The sequence below is a fragment of the Carassius carassius genome, chromosome 2 (assembly GCF_963082965.1).
Source record: "Carassius carassius chromosome 2, fCarCar2.1, whole genome shotgun sequence".
Lineage (NCBI taxonomy): Eukaryota > Metazoa > Chordata > Actinopteri > Cypriniformes > Cyprinidae > Carassius > Carassius carassius.
This window is the reverse complement of record NC_081756.1, coordinates 8577811-8597708: the sequence shown is the minus strand read 5'-3', so window position 1 is coordinate 8597708 and position 19898 is coordinate 8577811. Positions and strand designations below refer to the sequence as shown.

The 19898-nt window shown below is 38.3% G+C and overlaps 1 protein-coding gene across 2 annotated transcripts in view; it reads right to left on the bottom strand.

Moving 5' to 3' along the window:
- Positions 1 to 19800, bottom strand: part of dagla (diacylglycerol lipase, alpha) — a 41260-nt gene extending 21460 nt beyond the window's left edge. Inside the window, exons 1-5 of one of the 2 annotated variants that reach the window (XM_059506536.1) lie at positions 19090 to 19800; positions 4796 to 4897; positions 3926 to 4137; positions 2622 to 2723; positions 429 to 567 (exon numbers count right to left, since the gene is read on the bottom strand). In XM_059506536.1, coding sequence (XP_059362519.1) covers positions 429 to 567; positions 2622 to 2723; positions 3926 to 4137; positions 4796 to 4890 — 548 coding nt within the window. In that variant the 5' untranslated portion in view covers positions 4891 to 4897; positions 19090 to 19800. The remainder of the gene's footprint in view (positions 1 to 428; positions 568 to 2621; positions 2724 to 3925; positions 4138 to 4795; positions 4898 to 19089) is intronic. The other variant, XM_059506528.1, reaches the window with a different exon arrangement.
- Between the last annotated feature and the right edge of the window lie 98 nt (positions 19801 to 19898).

Here is a 19898-nt window from a genome sequence, read left to right as displayed (position 1 = left end):
TTAATTGTTTTTCTTAGCTTTAATTTATTTTTAATTACAATTTTTAATATTTGTATTTTATTTTTGTACTTCAACTTACTTAGAACCTATACTTAATATTATACAATTATTGTCAATTAATATATATATATATATATATATATATATATATATTAAAGTTTTATTTTCAGTAAATAATAACATAATAATAATATAACATTGCATAAAACATGCACTTTTAGCAATCTGTAAAAAAAATCTATGTTGTGGATTTTAATAGGGTTAAATAAACACTACACTCTTATTGGATGCATAAAGCATAATAGAAATAACAAAATAATTAATGAACAAAATATTTAATAAATGAACACTTAAAAGGTGGGAGAATTGTAAAACTTTGCAAAAGATATCCCGAAACAAGCTAGCATGAACACTGTTAAGCGCTGTACCTGAGAGTGTATGTTGTGAGGTTACGCTGACGACGGCGAGTTGCTTTCAGCTTCACAAAGGTCCGTCCGGTGGGGTCAAAGGTACACATCATGGTGAAACACAAACTGAAGATGACCAACCAATTGCACGCCACAATTCCTGTCGAAAATAAATGAATAAACCAAACAAATTTACTCATTTAAATGTACAATATACATCTTCATTTGGCGCTTATACATTCAGTTGAGCAGGAAGCACTTTACAGTAAAACTAACCAGCTGTCTCTTTGTCAGTTCGTGTCTGGTATAGACAGATGATTGGCATGGAAGTGAAGTGTGCTATTATGGGATGGGGGAGGACAATGAGCGACACTGATTCATGGTCTGCACACACATGGGAAAAGCTACACTAGGCGTATTGTTAGAAAGCGCGCGTTACGATTCCAGGACATAAATAGCTATAAATGACTTTCAAGTTTTCAGAAATCTGCTGAGATTAACAAGGGGAGGTTTCATGAGATTTTAACAGATGCCTGGACTGCCTCATCACGCCACACCCTCTGAAGACTGTTGTTTATTTTTATTTTTTTACTTGTTTCCGATAGTGGTGAGGCATGTTAGGGCTCACAATTTCACAAAAACATTAACAACATTGATAATAATAAGAGCCATTATTAATATCTGACCATCAATAAGAAATGAGAAGCAAATCAGCGTACTAGAATGATTTCTGAAGGATCATGTGACTGAATAATGATGCAACATTCATACAGATTTCAAAACAGCTTCAAACGTGGCTCTGATCCCAGACTTATGATACATTCGTTATGAATAATCTTGTCTTTTGGTTTGCATCCATGCAAATAAAAACAGAGAGAAAAAGATCAAATGACTTTTATCCAAAGCAGGGAACAAAAGCATTTTGAGAAGGAGCCAACAATATTCGTAATATACAATGCCAGGTTTATTTGACAAAGCAAGCTAGAACCTTTAGTTTAATTTAGTACATTTTATATGTGTGAAGTATTTAATTTAATGGATTCTCCAAAAACAAGCAGTGGCTGTTAAATATAAACTAGTTTATCATTAAAAAAAACTGTGATATGTGATCTATATATCATTAAGATGGTTATAAAATTACTCACAATGTCAGATTTTAAGTCATATTTCCCACCCCCTACATGTCACTTAAGGGCTTTTAATTTCAAAATCCCTTGTAGCCCTTCGGGCAGGCATTCTTCAGATTTTGGCAGCCAAAATTAATTTAAATAGCCCTAATAAAAAAAAAGATATCAGCTAAACTTCACTGTGGACAAATCAGCATGATTCAAAACTTCTGTCTTTCAATTTGTTTCTTCAAATAACAAGTCAAAAGTGTCAGGGTCCAATAGATCACAAAATGCATGGCTCGGATCAAATTACAGATTTTGATTCACAGATCGGATCGATTTTTGGATGAGCAAAAAAAAAATTATTATTTAAAGAACACTTCAAATACTTTGATACCACAGCAGAAACTAGTAGCACAACTAAAAAAGTTCAACTATTATAACTAAAGACAAGTGAACCGTCAGTAACAAATGAAGCACAAACAAACAAATTAAAAGCATAGATAAAACATAACAAAGCTACAAATAAAGTAAATGTCTAACATTAGTTTTCAGGCACAGAAATGTAATAATTAAGTGTAAAATAACATTGCCTAGTGTTCACTATATAAATGAAACACTTTGTTAAAGCTGTTTTCTTGAATAACATTAATTACACAGACAGCAGCAGGTATTTATAGGCTACTGTCCCTTTAAGACTTTCTGTTTATCTTCACTTCATTCAAAACACAAGCAACTTATTAAGGGAATCTTTGCTGAGACAGGCATTTGTAGATAATTTTGTGTGTAAGTGTCCGCTCAAGTGCAAGGACACGTGAAAGAGGAATCAGTTCTGTTGTCTGAAACACGATGTTTTGAGTGTGTGCGCGCAAATAACAGCGCTCAATTACCGAATTGAGTTCTTGAGTGCTTGAAACGTTAAAAACACTTAAATGTTAAAATTGGCAAGACTTAGAAACACTTTCAAATGATCAACTATGTTCTGTTTCACCCCTACAAGCGAGAGAACAACGTGAAGCAAGGAAGGGATTTTATTTTACTATTCAAGATAGCCGGAGTAGTGATTTAGTAAGGCCTGCACTTATGGTTTTGATTCATGTCTTACCCAGGGCGAGGTTCTTGGCAGTGATGTCGGAGCAGGGCTGGTAGTACTGCACCAACCAGGCGATGCCCACCACCGCATACACCAGCTCCACTAGCAGGATGGCTGCAGAGAGAGCAAACAATTCAAGGTTCAAGGGATGATTTAGGACCTAACCACATGGAGTAGGAGTTTTCATCTTAAAATCATGTTGCTCTGTAAATTTGCAGTGAAACAACGCAACCCAAAAAATCTTGTTATGGTAAGCATTAGGATTATTATTGCTCATACTTTGTTCATTGATTTGGTCAAAACTCAGTCAAATGGAAGCTTGTTTCCATCATGGGATAAAATTGTAAGTTTGTCAATACTTAAAATAATGAGACCGAAAACTCGCAATTCTAACAAGTCGATAAAACGTTGAAGTTACCATTTAAATTTTTATTATATTGCAGAAACAATAAAACAGAATCCCATGATGTAAACTCAAAATTCAGAGAAGAGTCAGAAGTGCAAGACGTACATTAAGAATTCTGAGGGAAAACGTCTGAATTGTAATATGTGAATTTGCAATTGCGAGAAAATGTTTATTCTGTGGCGGCAGCAAAAAAACATACTTTTAATGCAAAACTGAAAATTCAGAGGAAAAAGTCAGAAATGCTAAAAATTTAAATTCAGTTTTCCGAGGGAAAAAGTCTGAATTGCGAAATATGAACTTGCAATTGCGAGAAAAAAATCTGAATCGTGAGATAAAAGGTTGCAACTATTTTCTATTTTTTATTCTGAGGCAGCAGCAAAAAAACTGAATTATTTAATGCACAATAAAATTTCAGAAAAAAGTCAGAAATGCAAGATACAAACTTAGAATCCTCTTTATAACTTCCAATTGCAAGATAGAAACTCACAATTCTAGGAAAGAAATGCTTGAATTGTGCGATATAAACTTGCAATTGCAAGAAACAAAAGTCAGAATTGTGACATAAAAGGCTGCAATTACCTTTTAATTGTTTTTTTATTCCATGGTGAAAACAAGCTTCCATAAACCTCTGCGTGTGAAAAAAAAACGAAAAAAAAACACATGAACGCATGCAATTACTGAACAAAATAGTCCATTTTAATTGGATTGAACTAAGAGCTCAGGATTTTTCACTGAGCTCACTGCAACACATTCAGGGATTGCTTACTCCAATAAGGACACTTGTTGCCTTAACATTCGAAAAAGAATTTACCACAGAAGCAGTCTATGATGCCTTGTGAGATCGCATGTATTAAGAGAACTAGTAGAAGATTTTTTCATGGTTGTTTTTATGTGCAAGTGTGCGTCTTACCCAGCCGTATATAGAGCACGTACTGCACTGCCTCTCTAGGTTGTGTATACAGGATGCTGCCTCTCATGCTCAGCCACATGATGGCACTTTCACAGATCAGACAGCTGACCAGGATGCCCAGGTAACCGCGACCGTGATCCACCAGCGTGACCGAGCATGATTGCCCTGAACTGTACGGCAGCCCAAAGAGAACCACGGACAGAACCACGAGCCTGCCGAAAGAGCACAGCCGTGACATCGCATGAACATACACATGACCTTACAAACCTTGGAAATCTGATATTATATATGACATGTGGGTTAAAAAGAGATTTTCAGAATACAAATTTACATGTTTGTCGCCTCAAAATAGCCAAAATGAGTATAGTTTTTTGGCAAACTTTATCATTATTCTTCATTAACAGCTGACAAAATGTGTATAAAAAATAAACAGTAATAACAATCACAACTTATTTACATCAATACCTACAACTGACACAACTCAGGAAAGTGAGTTGCTTAAATAAAACCTAGAGTTGTATTATCATATTTATGCTGATAAACTTTAAAAAATCAAGTACAGCTGCTTATGATGCAATTGAAGCATATACGGAACAGATTTGTCTGTAAATGTTAAACCATTTCTTATTTAACTGTCGCATTGATTAAACTAAATGTTATCATTTACATAAGCATTGATACACATACATAGATCTACATATACCATACACATACCGTTCAAAAGTTTGGTACCAGTAAGATTTTTTATGTTTTTTAAAGAAGTGTCTTATGCTCATCAAGACTGCAGAAATGCAGGTAAAAATGTGTCTGTTTACTCGTGCATGAATGTAAAAGAACAAACTTTACAGACAAGCACAAATACAGACTCACCATATGCAGTGTAGTATGAACAGGAAGAAAGCCGGTAACACCAGGTCATCACTGCCGACTGACCAGCGTCGCCGAAACAGTACCATGCCCGGCATCACTGCCCTGAAACACACGTCAACACACTCCAGTTACGGACCACCTGACTCACACACAGTAAGACTTCTCATTCGCCACATCTTCAATTCTGCAATAAAGACGAGATAAACACGACAAGACCAAAAAAAAAGATGCATGGAAGTGCGATTGCAGAAAAAAACTCCTCAGCTTACATTATGAAAAAAACAAGTGTGTCCACACATTTCAAAACACAGAACAGTATTCTTATAATCAGCCACTTTAAAGAAATAGTTCACCCAATTTTTTTTTTCTTCTGCCATTTACTCATTCCCATTTCATCACAAAAACACCATTCAAGTATCATTTAATTTTTGGGTGATCTATTTTTCTTTAAGTTTTATAATTGTGCATCAGAGATTGAAACTAAACCTGGTCTGATAGGAATAAGACACTAGAGAGAAAGAGAGAGAGGATTGAGGGAAATTATGAAAGAGGAAAAGAAAGGCAAAGAGGAAGTGGCCCATGAGAATGACGACAGTCTGACGACGTCTATCCTAAAGCATACTTGCCTACTAGTTTGTTTGTAATGGTAAAGCTGTGTGGTTGCTAGGGTTTTTAGGTTTTAGGGTGTCATGTTTGGTTGCCAAGGTGTTGCTTTGCAATTGCTAGGGAATACTTGGTGCCCAGTGCATTGTTATGCAGTTGCTAGGGTGTTCTGGGTGGCTGCCAGAGTGAAGCTATGTGGTTGCTATGGCATTGCTAAGCAGTTACCAGGGTGTTGCTATGCAGCTGCTGGGATGTTCTGGGTGGCAAGTGCATTGCTCTACAGTTTCTAGGGTATTTGGGTGGTTTCCAGGGAGTTGCTATGTCATTCAGAGGGTGTAGCCGCAAAGGCACTGCTAAGCACTTGCTAGGGTGTTCTATTGTTAAGGTTTCAGGGTGGTGCAGCGCAGTTGTTAGGGTGTTCAAGGTGGTGCAGCGCAGTTGTTAGGGTGTTCAGGGTGGTGCAGCACAGTTGTTAGGGTGTTCAGGGTGGTACAGCACAGTTGTTAGGGTGTTCAAGGTGGTGCAGCACAGTTGTTAGAGTGTTCGTGGTGGTGCAGCACAGTTGTTAGAGTGTTCGTGGTGGTGCAGTGCAGTTGTTAGGGTGTTCAAGGTGGTGCAGCACAGTTGTTAGGGTGTTCAAGGTGGTGCAGCGCAGTTGTTAGGATGTTCAAGGTGGTGCAGCGCAGTTGTTAGGGTGTTCGTGGTGGTGCAGCGCAGTTGTTAGGGTGTTCGTGGTGGTGCAGCGCAGTTGTTAGGGTGTTCGTGGTGGTGCAGCGCAGTTGTTAGGGTGTTCAAGGTGGTGCAGCGCAGTTGTTAGGGTGTTCAAGGTGGTACAGCGCAGTTGTTAGGGTGTTCAGGGTGGTGCAGCGCAGTTGTTAGGGTGTTCAAGGTGGTGCAGCACAGTTGTTAGGGTGTTCAAGGTGGTGCAGCGCAGTTGTTAGGGTGTTCAAGGTGGTGCAGCGCAGTTGTTAGGGTGTTCGTGGTGGTGCAGCGCAGTTGTTAGGGTGTTCGTGGTGGTGCAGCGCAGTTGTTAGGGTGTTCGTGGTGGTGCAGCGCAGTTGTTAGGGTGTTCGTGGTGGTGCAGCGCAGTTGTTAGGGTGTTCAAGGTGGTGCAGCGCAGTTGTTAGGGTGTTCAGGGTGGTGCAGCACAGTTGTTAGGGTGTTCGTGGTGGTGCAGCGCAGTTGTTAGGGTGTTCAAGGTGGTGCAGCGCAGTTGTTAGGGTGTTCGTGGTGTTGCAGCGCAGTTGTTAGGGTGTTCGTGGTGGTGCAGCGCAGTTGTTAGGGTGTTTGTGGTGATGCAGCGCAGTTGTTAGGGTGTTCGTGGTGGTGCAGCGCAGTTGTTAGGGTGTTTGTGGTGGTGCAGCACAGTTGTTAGGGTGTTCGTGGTGGTGCAGCGCAGTTGTTAGGGTGTTCGTGGTGTTGCAGCGCAGTTGTTAGGGTGTTTGTGGGGGTGCAGCGCAGTTGTTAGGGTGTTTGTGGTGATGCAGCGCAGTTGTTAGGGTGTTCGTGGTGGTGCAGCGCAGTTGTTAGGGTGTTTGTGGTGGTGCAGTGCAGTTTTTAGGGTGTTTGTGGTGATGCAGCGCAGTTGTTAGGGTGTTCGTGGTTGTGCAGCGCAGTTGTTAGGGTGTTCAAGGTGTTGTAGCGCAGTTGTTAGGGTGTTCGTGGTGATGCAGCGCAGTTGTTAGGGTGTTCAAGGTGGTGCAGCGCAGTTGTTAGGGTGTTCGTGGTGGTGCAGCACAGTTGTTAGGGTGTTCAAGGTGTTGTAGCGCAGTTGTTAGGGTGTTTGTGGTGGTGCAGTGCAGTTGTTAGGGTGTTCAGGGTGGTGCAGCGCAGTTGTTAGGTTGTCTATGGTGTTGCAGTGCAGCTGTTGGGGTGTTCAGGGTGTTGCAGCGCAGTTGTTAGGGTGTTCATGGTGGTGCAGCGCAGTTGTTAGGGTGTTTGTGGTGGTGCAGTGCAGTTGTTAGGGTGTTCAGGGTGGTGCAGCGCAGTTGTTAGGTTGTCTATGGTGTTGCAGTGCAGCTGTTGGGATGTTCAGGGTGTTGCAGCGCAGTTGTTAGGGTGTTTGAGGTGGTGCAGCGCAGTTGTTAGGGTGTTCATGGTGGTGCAGCGCAGTTGTTAGGGTGTTTGTGGTGGTGCAGTGCAGTTGTTAGGGTGTTCAGGGTGGTGCAGCGCAGTTGTTAGGTTGTCTATGGTGTTGCAGTGCAGCTGTTGTGGTGTTCAGGGTGTTGCAGCGCAGTTGTTAGGGTGTTTGAGGTGGTGCAGCGCAGTTGTTAGGGTGTTCATGGTGGTCAGCGCAGTTGTTAGGGTGTTCATGGTGGTGCAGCGCAGTTGTTAGGCTGTCTATGGTGTTGCAGTGCAGCTGTTGGGGTGTTCAGGGTGTTGCAGTGCAGTTGTTAAGGTATTAAGCTAGTAACGGTTTAATCTATCACACAAATGTGGCGATCCAAAACAGTGAATCGAATCACCATTCAGGCAAAAGTTTGATTTGGTTTGACACCCAGAACACATGAGTTATTCGTCTTATCAGCAAGGCATATAGGCATAACTTTTTACAAATCGGCCAATGGCGATATTCACATTTTTAGCCTTTATCAGCCGATTCTAATAATGGTCTGATAATATTGCACTTCCCTAAATAGTAGTAATGCTTACCACAGCAAACACCAACTACAAGACAAAAACAAACAGAGAGAGTCTTGTGATTGTGAACGAGGACTACTGATGGTTTCCATGGATACCGCTTTCAGTTCAGACACTGTAAAGCTCTGACCCAGCAAACTTTCACTGTGTGGCAAAATCACTCTATTTATAACACAAATCTCAATCAAAACATTTAATCGATCAACAGGTACTTTCAGAGAACACAGGCAACGTTCTATGTTGTGGAGACAAAACTAGATGGCTAATGTATGATAATACAGGATGTGATGGACAAGTTTTCTGATCTTTTTCTGGATCGGGCTTTTTAGTGGGTGGTGTGGAGCAGAGGTTCAAGTCAACATGAAATCAACATTTTCTTCCTTCTTCCATTGGTTTCAAGATCCAAGTTTGTTCAAATCCCAAAGAACACACAAAATAATTCTTTGCACTCATATCACTGATAATGATTGTTTTTAACCAATTAGTTTTTGTCAATATTTGTTTAAACAAATAGATCCCGCCCCAAACTCCCGCCATTGGTTGACAAGTCAAACCCAATAAACAAACACTGCAATGATTTGAAAGCTCTCTCATAGAAATTCAACATAAATAACTGACTTGTAGTTGTCTCTGCACATTAAAAAACAGCAGAAGTATTTTAACACCAAAAAAGAGACTTTACCTTTAAACTAGAAGTCTTGAGGTACTAGTTAATCAATCCCTGCCTGATAAAGTGACAGATTGTAAATGGTTTCACTACAGCTGTACAATAACACACGCAGCCTATTACACTGTTAGCAGTTCATCCATTCATCTTCCCTTTTCTCTTCACACCTGCGTCTCTCAGTTTCTCTCTTTCCTACCATCCATCTATCCATGAAGACACATCCCTAAAACCAAAACACAAATATGAAGCCTGTCTGGATACCAAAAACACTTCATGTAGATACAAAAATACATCCATTCTCAGCATATAAACATCCTGCTCACATCCTCAGGAAGGCAAGATGAAACCCATGAGGCAAGACTCATCTTGTACTCTGCTATGAAAGTCTAAGGCTATTCCTACAGTAGATAAAAACTAAAATCACTCCCATTATAATCAACAAACCACTTAGTCCCCCATTTCTATTTTTGTCACAACTACGCAGGCAAATCCTTTTTTCAGTTTATTTAAAATAAAATTATTTTATTTACAAATAGCATGTGTTATTATTTTTGTGAATTAAATTTGGTGCATATTTAAATAAATTAATCTGTGTTCTCTACTAACTAATTTTAGGACTTAACACTCAGTACATTGGGGTCAGTATTTAAAATGTTTTTTTAATTAAATATATATATATATATATATATATATATATATATATATATATAGGAGCAGCAAATCAGTATATTAGAATGATTTCTGAAGGATCATGTGACACTGAAGGCTGTAAGACTGATGCTTAAATTGATCACATGAATTAATTAGATTTAAAAATATAAAAGTATATAATATAAGTTCATTTAAATTGTATTATTTCACAATATTACTGTCTTTACTTTATTCCTTTAGTCCAAGAGAGACTAACAAATCCAAGTAGTTCTAAAAACAACCGGTATTTCCTGCCATTATTTCCTGCATTAACAGAAAACACCCTACAATACAATGTTTGTCACTGAGGGGACCTCTAAAGGGAAATGGCTCATATCATTAATCACCTAAAAGAAACAGCCAACAAAAAGCAACACCCTAAACCAGAAGGGCCATCATATACAGTTGTTATAGTGATTATAAATACTGAATGAGTGTGCAGTCAGTCTGTCTTATATGAGACTTATCTAAAGTCTTACAACTTTAAATCCATTTTAAAGATTTCACCTCAAAAACTTGCAAAACGTTTCATATTTGTTTTTGATTTTATACATTTCAGAATTAGACAGCATGTTCAAACTTACTCAGGCATATACACTCTTTCAGAGCAGACATAAATCCGCAAACACACACACACACACACACAAACACTGCAGGTGGAGCTGGAAGATGTTGAAAGAACCAAGTGGGCGGCAGGGAAAGTGAAACATGATGAGGTTGCAGGGTAAAGGAGGACTAGCATGAAAATTAGGAGAAAAAAAGACAGAAGGCAAAAGAGAGCAAGGGTGAGTGAAGGAGGACGAGAGAGAAGGAGGGAAGGAAGAATCTGGAGCAAGAGATGAGAGGAGAGGCAGGGGAGAGTGGGTGTGTGTAGCACATGGTCCTCAATCTAAAAAAAGGACGAGAGCGGTTGAAGCCAAACTCGGAGTATGGATGAGTGAGATGAAAACGAGAGAAGACAGAGAAAGAGGGCTGCAGCTACACAGAGATAGGTCATTTCACCAGAGAAATTAAAGATGTTGAAAAAAATTTAAATGTAGGAATCTTCTAATCAGGATTTTTTTAAAGCCAATACATTTTTTTGTTTTTGGTCATCTGAACCATCCCAATGCCAATAATTTGGCCATTTTATTTAACAAATTTAATACTGCATATTTTTCTTTAAAAAACACAGGCCTAATAAAAACAAGCTTAAACTAAATGTTTTCCATTTTAGGATTTTCTTAAGTTATTTATTAAAGAAGTCTGAGGATGCACTTCTGCAACACCAAATCATCAAATCGTTTATGCTCATGTCTGAAAATTTTCCCTTCTCTGGAAAAATCTAGGTTAATCTATAAACACAAAAGTTATATGGAAAAAAAATCATTAGGTTTGAGACTAACTTTAACTTAAAGTGATTTATAAGGGGAAAGACTGAATGGAAAACAACATCAGAACTGATGGGAAGGTAAGAAAAAAAATTGACATGGTCGAATCTGGTCAATAATTGATACGCTGGGCAAAAAAAAAGATGGATGGATGGTTTGAAGTTAACACTTCAGGAAGATGGTTGTAAAGTGGAAAGATTCTGAATTTGGCCCTGAATCGATCAAATAAAGTGTTGACTTCATAATGGAAATGAGGGATTATGTACTGACATGCCAAGGAATGGGTAGGGGGTGGAGCGCAGCGTGTTGAAAAATAAATAGGGCATGACAGGGGGAAAAAAAAGTGTTGAGCGTGTGGCAAGGAGAAAGAGAAAGACAGAACAGAGCAGAGCAGGATCCAGTCAGCTGGCTGCTTTCATGCTGGCTCCTTGTATCAACACTGGACTCATAGCAGGACTGAATATTTGCCTTTGTGCACTCTGGAGACATTCACACAGGACATGTTCTGGTGTTCTGCATGCACTACTTTGCAGTCATTGTACACATGCTGCAGACAGACATCTTTGGTTGTTTTCCAGCGTCTCCTGACATAAGCACGTACATCAAGTTAAAAATACTTCAACTTGGCATACACAGCACATCATCTCAATTTGGGGGTGCAGCAAATTAATCAGATGGGATGATAAACAAATGCATTATACACAGCAACTATTATCTTCACTGAGATGATATTAGATGCATATATTCTTTCTATATTATCATAATTATATATGGGGTGAGTCTGTTTGTGTGTATGTATGTATATATATATATACTTTTTTTTTCATTATATATTCTTATATAAGTAACTTGTGGGTTGAAAAAACTGTATTAGAACAGTGTAATTACAATTTCATTTATATAAATGATAATAATAATAAAGCACTACAATACCTACAATCCACAATATATTCCCTATCACGTTGGAGATGGATCTTGGAAACAATTCAATATTTAACAACAAAAAAAAAAAAAAAATACACTGATTTGTAACATTTATCCATGGCTCTAAGTAAAAGTATAGTATGATATAATGCACAGCATAAACAGTTTAGCACACTGTGCATGTGCTGATGTTTCTATTTCGTATACATCATTCACTGCGCTTCATTATTTCATTTAAGAGCACAGGTCTCATGTGTTGTGCCTTTGTCTTTTTTTCAGATTTTCAAACATGAGCAAGCTTGAATATTTGCACGATACACTTCTGCATCAAATTAAAGGTTGTGACGCTATGATTTATCTCTGAGCTAGCTTGGTTTGTTAAGAAATTCCTATGGAGAAAATAAACAGGAAATATTCTTCCAGATGCAAAGCCAAAAAAAGTGGACAGTCACTTCTGTGCTTTACTGTGTGTGCAAATTAGCAACAATATATAGATGTCTGTAACTCAAGAATGAGTCTTGTAGCCTGTCAGTCACCTTCAGAATGCCACGCCTCCACAGAAATACTTGCCCGGAATGGCGTTGCATTAAATAGCAAAATAATAGCTTGTGAAACGCTAGAAGTACATCCAGTCTCACTCAGTGGCCTTATTAATATGAATGATATGCTAATGTATTATGAGATTGTACATCCACAACACCTCATCCAAATGAGTCCTAAATGAAAGCAGCCTGAAGTGATGAGAAAATATTTTACTATTTTTTTCTGGTCTCATAGTGCCTCATAGCCCATTTCCAAAGCTGACTACAATCAAATCTGTAGCAGCTCACAATGAGATGATTATACATATAAAAAAAGTTTATACACACATATTTTATGCATATTATAATTTATAGAAAAAATATATACATAAACAACATCTGAACAATTAATGATACCAAATAAAATGCACAAAATTTGATACAATTAACTACACACACATTTTATTCTAAACCGGTTAATCTCATAACATTATTTTTAGACATAATGCCACATAAACTTGGAGAAAATGGAAACAAAGACAGATCAAATTGAACCTCAATACAGTGTCATGAAAATGTGACACTTACTATTTGAGATGATATATATATATATATATATATATATATATATATATATATATAGATATACCAAGCTGCAACACAATGATCTGTGACGTCCGTCTGACGCATGTGTAAACAAAAAAATTACAAACAATTACAAAATAGTGCAGACAGAATGCAAAAATGCATGGTCTCTTGTTCTACTGAATTCGCACTCGCACACATGCATGATGATAACACCAAAGAATATGACAATCAATGGACTGATTCATACATGAGTCACTTTAAAACTCAAGACATTCACTGAAAAGCCTGACTGGAGATGCATTGATGGGAATCCTGAATAATCTGGACCCGTTTTTATCTAGGTGAGGTGATGATTAACTCCCGGAGTCAATTAGTTTAAAATAAAACACAGATTTGTATGATTAGGTTCATGCTGTGAGATGAACAATGTGCTGAAACAGACTTTAAATAGATAAATGCAACCTATTGAACAGAAAACAGACGAAAGTGACCCACATTAAAGGGCCTGTATCAGTCAAGCAACCAGGTTTAGATTTTAAGAATTTAACACACAGTCAGTTATGTTATTAAACTTGTCTTTGATTGAGAGAGGTGGACTTTTGCATGGTTCAGCATTAATGAAAAGCTGTGATTAAAGTTACGTGAGCCCTGAAGATCTACACATTGCTCAATAATGTATTACCAGAATGTAATACAATTTTAAACTATACAGCTGCTACATTTCTCTAGGCCACATGCAATCTCTTGATGTTTTTGTTTTTTTTTGGTGACAGACTGCAGGATGTTGTGGAGAAAACGTCTCCGTTGTTCTTGCAGAGATTTTCGTAGAATTTAAGTTAACTACGGGACCTTATGTTTGTTGCACATCATAAACTCATGATCAAACTCTAACATTCGATCTCATGCATGAAACACAAATCAAACCAAGTTTTTGTTTGAATCGTTCATTAAATCGTTCACCATTCTCATGTAAATTGTTGCACTTAATCTATTGTTTTATCACAAAATTTCATTCTGCTTCGGTTTCATTAATAAGGCCCAATGGCAGTAATTACAGAACCAAAACAGAACCAAAGTGTTGCATCATTTAGAGCAAAGACTGGAGAGACTTAGGGCAAAATAACAATCACTCTCCATGAACTGTTTTATCCTACAAAGGACATTATTTGATCTGATGATTGTTTATGCTGTGAGAGGCTTTACTGGCTTACTGCAAGTGTGTTCACTACAGTGCAATACTGGAGATTTCATGAGAGGAAAGCCTGCTTCTGAAGGCCGAATGGAGCCTCCAGGCCATTTCAAGACCCCACCTACACCTCAATATGCAGTACCACACTGTCTGAAGAATAGGGTTGGTTTGCTTGTTCGTCATGGGAGATGCTGGAGAAGTAGGGCCGAAGGATAATGGTTAAATTATTTAGTACATATTTATCACATACATTAACACACTCTCTTACATAATGAAAACTGCTAAAACCTTAAGTAACTTCTTCTAAAAGGGAGTATTAATATTACTTCCAATGATTCCTAATTATGTTCATGTTTTTCTATTAAAAACAACAAAGAAGACCTTGTATTGTCACACAGAGGTGGAATAAATGCATTTATGCAGGAGCCATAATCGCAAAAACAAAATATTTAAGATTTGCGTTTGGATTTATTACAGTTCGCAGATTTAGTTGCAGCAAATTGCACAATCGGCAAGAGACAACTTCGGACAAGTCCTTTAGAGATCTTAGTAAATAATATTGTTGTACTTGCATTAAAAGCATTCCAATAGTCCAATAATATATGCTTAGTAGAAAGAGGCTCTTGCAAAACATAAACAGGTTGGCCCTTCACTTTTCACAAGAAATGCAAGATTTAATAAAATAAACAAAAAACAGAAGGGTGGGACTTTTTTTTATCCATCTGGAAGTAATTAGACTGAAAAATATGGGCTTTCATGCAAGAATGGAGCCATTGGACAGTTTCTGAAAATAATACTTTTCAAAGCCAAACTGTAAGATCAGGACTTACTAAAAATATAAGACCAATTTTGATTATCTTTAAATGCACATTAGCACATATTAGTGATAAAATGATCTATATCGGACCAGCCAGACTAATCATCTGATATTTGGCCATATCTGCATCAGTCGCATCAGTTTCGATTAATGTCAATAGATAGCACTTATTATGTTTTCATTTTAGCAGCAACTTTTTTTCAGTTGACAATCTGTTCAAATACAGGTCAAGAGTTAAATCAGCAATCCTTTTTATTTAAAGCGCTATATAAATAAAGGTGACTTGACTTGTGTGAATGACACTGTGCACCTTCTATGTATCTTATTATTTAAAAGCTGCTTGTGATGGGCTTTGTTTCATCACGTGTCTTTCTCATCACCACCTGCTTCAGGTGGTTACCAGTGTATTACAAAAGTACAAAACAGATTTCAGTACTTCAATAAGTTGGTATATTAATATTATATTAGTTAAATTACAGTATTAAACTGTACATTTAAGGTAAAACCATTAAACCTAAATCGGTGTTACTGTATTTTTTTATGGTATAATTCTGGTAACCACAGCTGCCAGTTTTTTTACCGTATATTTTACGGATTATTTTTTCCATTGTAAAACCTGCTGTTTGTCCATATACAAAAAGCTACACTTAGTCATTTACAGCAATTTCCTCTCTAAGTGAACATGCATTTGCTGGCCCCTTCAAACCACTGATGGGCTTTATACAGCCTCGAAGATACAACCACAACCTGTCCATTAAGAATTAAAAGCCTCTGGTTCTGAACGTCACTGTCCTTTTCACACCATGTGTGTGTGCTGTACACATGAAGATCTGCAATACCGTTGTCAAATATGAAAGGAGCTCAGACATCCTGAGCAAGAATTATAAAACAGACATTCTCTAACTCACCACAATATACTGTCGTTACTTGGTCATGGACCAGAAATGCTGGGTGTGCTCACATGCCTGCAGCAATGCATAACTCTTCTTTAATAAACCCACTGCTATTCTTACAGGTTTATAAGGTATGACCTTAAAGATTGCTAAAAATTCATAGGTACAAATATCTGTATATTCAAAGAATACCACAGAACCACTATGGTATCATGCTCAAACAACCCTGAAAATACTATACCTGAAAGTACTATAAATATAATACCTGAAAGTACTTTCTGTGCAATAACAGTGTTGAGTATGACATTCGGTTATGAATTGATGAATTATGTATTTCATATTCTATATGAACTATGGTAAAAGTATAACTGATGATTACAGACTCTGGTATTTTTAAAGGATCTAACTTATTTCCAAGAGCACAATGTTAAGACCATGGTACATATCTCAAGACATGGTAATATCAAGGTACTCTGACATGACTTACAAACAAATACTGTGGCAGTACTATGGAATCAAGCGGTATACCGCTGTACTTAAGTACGTAAGTAATTTAACATTGCACAGAATGATTACTATATTTGCATACCATGCTATTAGACACTCAAAGTAGTGGTCGACCGATATATCGCCAAGGCCGATATATCGGCCAATATTTATCATTTTTTAAATATCAGTTTAAGTTTTTCTGCTTGACCGATGTGTTCAAAGTGGGACTTTTATTTTGGCGGCGCTGAGAACGGCAGGGGCTGAGTGCACACAGTGCTCACACTCTCTCTCTTGTTCGTCGTCATCATTAACAGATCTGTCTAACATGGATAGAAGTCTGTCTAATAATCAGACAGAACGGTTAAACAAAGGAATTAATGTATACAGAAAGTATTATACCAATTGCTTTTATATTAGGCCTGTTAGTAATAGAAAGGCATACATTATAATACTTTCTCGTTTGCCGTCAGCAATAAGCAAATATGCATTTATATAATTGACACAAATCTTTGAATGAATAATGAACATTTAATTTCAAAACCTTGCAAACTCAGTCAAATCCAGCTGTGAGATCTTGTGAAGTGTGTGTGTGTATCCAGCATGATCACGTGTTCTCATTGTGACAGTCAGTCCGTGTGAATTGAATGCTTTAAAACTTTAAACTCGTGATTTTAAATTATGCTGCGCTTTATGCATTTGCCCACTGTCATATTCACGTCATTTTCAATGTGTGCTGTATGTAAAATGAGTGTTACCCTGGCTTTATTTCCCCTGTTGGTTACAGTGTTTAATTTCTTTTCTTTTTATTATATTTTTATTTATTTGTGAAAAATACTGTCATCTAAAGTATAAGCATTTATTTTTTAATCCATTGTCAAATGATTTCAAATTTCTTAAATATTAATAATAATAATATAATTAATTAAATTAATTAATAAAATATAATTAATAATAAATATATTTAATATAATATAATGTAATTCATTTCTGCATTATATCTGCCCCTCTGCTTTCCGAGATATCGGCAGTCAAAAAACACATATTGGTTGACCACTAACTCAAAGTACAGTCGTGGCCAAAAGTTTTGAGAATTATATAAATATTAGTTTTCAAAAAGTTTGCTGCTAAACTCCTTTAAGATCTTTGTTTCAGTTGTTTCTGTGATGTCCTGAAATATAATTACAAGCACTTCATACCTTTCAAAGGCTTTTATCGACAATTACATGACATTTATGCAAAGAGTCAGTATTTGCAGTGTTGGCCCTTCTTTTTCAGGACCTCTGCAATTCGACTGGGCATGCTCTCAATCAACTTCTGGGCCAAATCCTGACTGATAGCAACCCATTCTTTCATAATCACTTCTTGGAGTTTGTCAGAATTAGTGGGGTTTTGTTTGTCCACTCGCCTCTTGAGGATTGACCACAAGTTCTCAATGGGATTAAGATCTGGGGAGTTTCCAGGCCATGGACCCAAAATTTCAACATTCTGGTCCCCGAGCCACTTAGTTATCACTTTTGCCTTATGAAACGGTGCTCTATCGTGCTGGAAAATGCATTGTTCTTCACCAAACTGTTGTTGGATTGTAGGAAGAAATTGCTGTTGGAGGGTGTTTTGGTACCATTCTTTATTCATGGCTGTGTTTTTGGGCAGAATTGTGAGTGAGCCCACTCCCTTGGATGAGAAGCAACCCCACACATGAATGGTGTCAGGATGCTTTACTGTTGGCATGACACAGGACTGATGGTAGCGCTCACCTTTTCTTCTCCGGACAAGCCTTTTTCCAGATGCCCCAAACAATCGGAAAGCGGCTTCATCGGAGAATATGACTTTGCCCCAGTCCTCAGCAGTCCATTCACTATACTTTCTGCAGAAGATCAATCTGTCCCTGATGTTTTTTTGGAGAGAAGTGGCTTCTTTGCTGCCCTTCTTGACACCAGGCCATCTTCCAAAAGTCTTGACCTCACTGTGCGTGCAGATGCGCTCACACCTGCCTGCTGCCATTCCTGAGCAAGCTCTGCACTGGTGGCACTCCGATCCCGCAGCTGAATCCTCTTTAGCAGACGATCCTGGCGCTTGCTGGACTTTCTTGGACGCCCTGAAGCCTTCTTTACAAGAATTGAACCACTTTTCTTGAAGTTCTTGATGATCCTATAAATTGTTGATTTAGGTGCAATCTTAGTAGCCACAATATCCTTGCCTGTGAAGCCATTTTTATGCAACGCAATGATGGCTGCACGCGTTTCTTTGCAGGTCACCATGGTTAACAATGGAAGAACAATGATTTCAAGCATCACCCTCCTTTTAACATGTCAAGTCTGCCATTCTAACCCAATCAGCCTGACATAATGATCTCCAGCTTTGTGCTCGTCAACATTCTCACCTGAGTTAACAAGACGATTACTGAAATGATCTCAGCAGGTCCTTTAATGACAGCAATGAAATGCAGTGGAACGGTTTTTTTGGGATTAAGTTAATTTTCATGGCAAAGAAGAACTATGCAATTCATCTGAGCACTCTTCATAACATTCTGGAGTATATGCAAATTGCTATTATAAAAACTTAAGCAGCAACTTTTCCAATTTCCAATATTTATGTAATTCTCAAAACTTTTGGCCACGACTTGTACTTTAAAGAATACCACAGTCCTATCGTGCTAGATGCCCAAAAACATGGTAATATTCGTAAGTGCGATAACAATCTTACCGATAATCGATAGTTACTGTGGTCAAGTGTTGTGTTGTACACAATCTCAGATAGATGACAATACCCGAATACTGAATGTACTCAGAGGTGCTTCAAAGAACCGCAATACACGTACAATATCCAAACAAAACATTTGTTTTTCTTTTCATTAGCGCAATAACTGTAACGTTAGCAACTATGCTTTTCTGGAGGAAACTCACCTGTAGTCTGAGTGCGTCTTCCAGAGACCTTCTTCTGCATGGACTCGCTTAAATCTCCCATCGTCACACACACACACACACACACACACACACACACTATTAAAACAGCAGAACCGACCCAGATCACGCTTCCGAACCAGCCACAGGTCTCAGAACAGCAACAGTTCCGTTAATGCGGCGTCCCGTTTGCATTCACACGGATACATGAAGGAGTGAGGATTTGTTTAATTCGGGCTGTCCAGAAACGAATGTCTTTTTATTTCATCCCGATCGGCTCGGTTTCACTGACATTCCGCCGTAACGTCACGGATATTTTCACGCCTTTCCAAGCACGCGTCGCGTCAGAAGCCGCTCCATATTCCCTTCAAACCGCAAAAATGTCCACGCACACCCGATTCTAACATGTATTCCCCAGGCTCGGTCATGACATGCCCTCTCCGCGTAGTAAAATCGTGCGGTAAGCCCAGGCCACGCTCAGTGTGTCCGCGGCAGCAGCAGGTCCCAGTCAGATTGATTGCTGTATTTCTTTGCTACGGTCTTTTTTCCATACAAGCAACGTCGTTGCGATTCTCCATTCCAGTTGCGCATACTAGACACGCATCCCTATTCCCGCCTGCGCTCCTGGCGTATCTCACGTCATCCTTTGGTTGCCGTAAGAGGCGCTGCGCTTTTCCGCTGCTTAGGAACCACTGGCACACTGCTGGGACGGGCTTAGTGAATACAGAGGAGGAGACCCCTCCAAAATAGTGTGCTGGGCGTGCCGTGGAATGACGTCATTTCCCGAATATCTTAATATTTCGTAATCAGCA